At 45.5% G+C, this 4,077-nt stretch overlaps 1 protein-coding gene across 1 annotated transcript; it reads left to right on the forward strand.

Annotated features, from left to right (window-relative positions):
* Positions 1-600: 600 nt before the first annotated feature.
* On the forward strand, positions 601-4,071 carry LOC111786464 (E3 ubiquitin protein ligase DRIP2-like; the record flags this gene model as incomplete). Its single annotated transcript, XM_023666713.1, has 5 exons — positions 601-734; positions 2,679-3,503; positions 3,576-3,626; positions 3,780-3,852; positions 3,926-4,071. Coding segments are annotated over 5 exons (1,229 nt in total), but the record flags the coding sequence as incomplete, so codon positions are not given.
* Between the last annotated feature and the right edge of the window lie 6 nt (positions 4,072-4,077).

Here is a 4,077-nt window from a genome sequence, read left to right on the forward strand (position 1 = left end):
AGGAGAAAGCTCCAAGATGACAATATTTGCTAGCGGTGAGCTTGGGCCATTATAAATGGTATCAGAGTCGGACACCGGGTGGTGTGCTAGCAAGAACTTTGAGTCCCAAAGGGAGGAGGTGGATTGTGAGATCCCACATCGGTTGGAGAGGTGAACGAAACATTCTTTATAAGGGTGTGGAAACCTTTCCCTAGCAGACACGTTTTAAAAACCTTACAGGGAAGCCCGTAGAGGAAAACTCAAAGAAGACAATATTTGCTAGGGGTGGGTTTGGGCCGTTATAAATGGTATCAGAGTCAGACATCGGGCGATGTGCCAGCAAGGACTTTGAGTCCCAAAAGGGGGTGAATTGTGAGATCCCACATCGGTTGGAGAGGTAAACAAAGCATTAAGGGTGTGGAAATCTCTTTCTAGCAGACGCGTTTTAAAAACCTTAAGGGAAAGCCCAAAAAGGACAATATTTACTAGCAGTGGGCTTGGGCCGTTACATTACACCTCCCCTTCTATGTTTATCAATATTCGTATTTGTTCGTGAATTTTATGAGTATAACATCCCATTACTTCCACAAACACATATATCAGTGGCTTTTGAAATGCTAGCTTTGTAGTGCATTAAAATGTTGGTTCATATCAGTTTGCAGGAAATGCATTTATGAGAAGCTCTCAGATGAGGAGGTTGATTGTTGTCCTGTATGTAACGTTGATCTGGGCTGTCTTCCTGTGGAGAAACTGAGGTCTGTTCTTTTATTTTTTGCAGTTTCCTCTAATGACATGATTTGACAGCTCTCGAGCGTATAGCTGTTAGGTAAAGTGCTTTGTTGGGATGAAAGAACTGTCTATGTTCGTAAAAAAATTTGTCGAGGTGTATGCTTTCGTGCTCTTCTATTTTATAAAGAGTGTTGTTGATACTATTGCTAGTGGCGGTAATAGAGTCGTGTTGCTCGGTATATCGAGGCAATTTGTTTGAGGAAGGTGTAAAAACTAGAGATGAAACATTAATGTATGAAACGGGGATTGTGTGAGATCCCACGTTGGTTGGGGAGGAGAACGAAGCATTCTTTATAAGGGTGTGGAAACCTCTCCTTAGCAGACATGTTTTAAAAACCTTGAGGGGAAGCTTGAAAGGGAAAGGCCAAAGATGTCAATATTTGCTAGCGGTGGGCTTGGGGTGTTACAAATGGTATCAGAGCCAGACACTGGGCAATGTGCCAGTGAGGAGGCGGAGCCCTGAAGGGGGTGGACACGAAGCGGTGTGCCAACAAGGATGCTAGGTCTTAAAAGAGGGTGGATTGGGGGGGGNGTGTCAGCGAGGATACTGGGTCTCGAAGGGGGGTGGATTGTGAGATCCCGCATCGGTTGGGGAGGAGAGCGAAGCATTCTTTATAAGGGTGTGGAAACCTCTCCTTAGCAGACGTGTTTTAAAAACCTTGAGGGGAACCTCGAAAGGGAAAGGCCAAAGATGTCAATATCTGCTCGCGGTGGGCTTAGGGTGTTACAAATGGTATCAGAGCCAAACTCCGGGTGATGTGTCAGCGAGGAGGCTGGGTCTCAAAGAGGGGTGGATTTGGGGGTCCCACAATTGATTGGAGAAGGGAACAAGTGCCAGCGAGGATGCTGGGCCTTGAACGGGGGGTGGATTGTGAGATCCCACATCAGTTGGAGAGGAAAACGNTTGGGCCTTGAATGGGGGTGGATTGTGAGATCCCACATGAGTTGGAGAGGAGAACGAAACATTCTTTATAAGGGTGTGGAACTCTCTCCCTAGCATACGCGTTTTCAAAACTTGAGGAGAAGCCAGAAAGGGAAAGCCCAAAGAGGATAATATCTGCTAGTGGTGGGCTTGGGCCGTTACAAATGGTATCAGAGCCAGACATCGGGCAATGTGCCAGCGAGGAGGCTGAGCCCTGAGGGAGGTGGACACGAGGCGGTGTGCTAACAAGGACGCTAGGTCTCAAAGGGGGTGGATTGGGGGGGTCCCACATTGATTAGAGAACAGAATGAGTTCCAACGAGGATGTTGGNGGAGAACGGAATGAGTTCCAACGAGGATGCTGGGCCTCGAACAGGGGGTGGATTGTGAGATCCCACATCGGTTGGGGAGGAGAANAGAGAACAGAATGAGTTCCAACGAGGATGTTGGACCTCGAAGGGGGGTGGATTGTGAGATCCCACATCGGTTGGGGAGGAGAACGAAACATTCTTGATAAGGGTGTGGAAACCTCTCTCTAGCATACGCGTTTTCAAAACCTTAAGGGGAAGCCCAAAAGAGAAAGCGGAAGAAAATTGTCAATTTTTTCACGGAGATGTCTTTTGGACTCGATTTCTCTAAAGTCTAGACGCGTTCTCGAGTTTCCAAAAGGCCTNAAAACCTCTCTCTAGCATACGCGTTTTCAAAACCTTAAGGGGAAGCCCAAAAGGGAAAGCAAGAAGAAAATTGACAATTTTTTCACGGAGATGTCTTTTGGACTCGTTTTCTCTAAAGTCTAGACGCGTTCTCGAGTTTCCAAAAGGCCTTTTTTTGGTACGAGAGCTTCAAGAAGGTCCTCGATCTAGTGTCTCCTTTGATGGGATATCGTAACGCTAAAATTTAGCCGCTTTCCTTCGACTGCTCCGGCATTTAACGTTATAGCATTTAGATGAGCTCAGCTGCAACATTAGATTTGTATTTATATTTTGCAGGCCAGACCACAATTTACAAGATATCAGAGCCAAAATATTTCCTCTCAAGAGGAGAAAGATAACCGCACCCGAAGTGTCGCCCTTGGCTACGTTACCCGTGAAAAGGAAGGAGCGATCGCTATCTTCGTTGGTGGTAAACACACCCAAAGTACCAATGCAGAGTAGCGGCTTGACTGGAAGACGATCGAAGAATGTTGCAAGAAAGGCTTCGACTTTACGAGGATGTAGTGTCGGGATCGAGGAACCGCTAAAGAAAGAAGAAGATTCAGGAGAAGATCATACACCAAGTTCCAGCTCTTCTGATTATTTGACTAAAAACGTTCAGCACAGAAGGCCCGACTCATCTTTCGCCGAGCCATCTAACAGTACAAGACACGAGGATCTTACAGTAGAAGGAAAAGCCGATCTCTGGACACCCTTGAATTGTTTGGTAGAAGCTGCTAACCGAACGAAGTCAACCAAACTAAATTTCCAAGACCCGTCAATGGCCAAACTCGAACCATCGATCGTTGCTGATGCTGATCTCAATGCACAAGAAACCAATGCAAAACCGCTGTCACTTGGAGCTCCGAATTACGGACCGTGTATGCCGAAAACAAGAAATAAAGAGCATGGAAGCCACCTAAAGTCCAAGGATAACCATAATAATGGGACGACATCACTCCCAGAATCCATGAAACGTCGAAGGTTACGAGCAGTAGCTCGTAACAAGGCAGCTTCGTCTGTCGAGCTAGGCTCGACAGCACAAGCTGTGCTCGATGCGTCGGCCGATAAATGTAGAAGAAATAACTCGATTTGGTTCACATTAATCGCTTCGGAAGACAGGTAACATACCCAACCTATCAAATACATATTATTTGAGTTCTTGTTTGACTGATTTGTTCTTATAAATTTTAGGAAAGGAGGTTTTCCGTTGCCTCAAATATCAACTTCTTACTTGAGAATAAAGTAAGTTCTTCATTTATATTTCATGAATCTTATAAGAACAAATACGTTCTCGACACCGTGTAAGAACGTTACTGTTGCTACTCATCGGATTTTCGATACTCGCTGATTAATATGCTGTTCTAAATGTTCGTTTATTTGCTCGTTACGCTACAGAGATGGGAAAATGCCTGTTTCGTCTATCCAAAAGTACCTTGTAAAGAAACTAGATCTTGAGAGTGAAGCTGAGGTATTTAATTTCACGAGCTCGATCTCGAAGTGGTTAAGTCGAATATGTTGTTTTGATTCATGTTACGTCTCAGGTGGAAATATCGTGTCGGGGTCAGCCGGTGCTACCAACACAGCAGCTACAAAACTTGGTCGACTTGTGGTTTCGAACGGCGTCCACGGCTAAGAAAATTCCAGCATCTGTTGGCTCGTCTGCTAAGGACTTTGTTATGGTCCTCTCGTACTG

The sequence above is a fragment of the Cucurbita pepo genome, unplaced genomic scaffold, assembly GCF_002806865.2.
Source record: "Cucurbita pepo subsp. pepo cultivar mu-cu-16 unplaced genomic scaffold, ASM280686v2 Cp4.1_scaffold001707, whole genome shotgun sequence".
In the NCBI taxonomy this organism is placed as follows: Eukaryota; Viridiplantae; Streptophyta; class Magnoliopsida; order Cucurbitales; family Cucurbitaceae; genus Cucurbita; species Cucurbita pepo.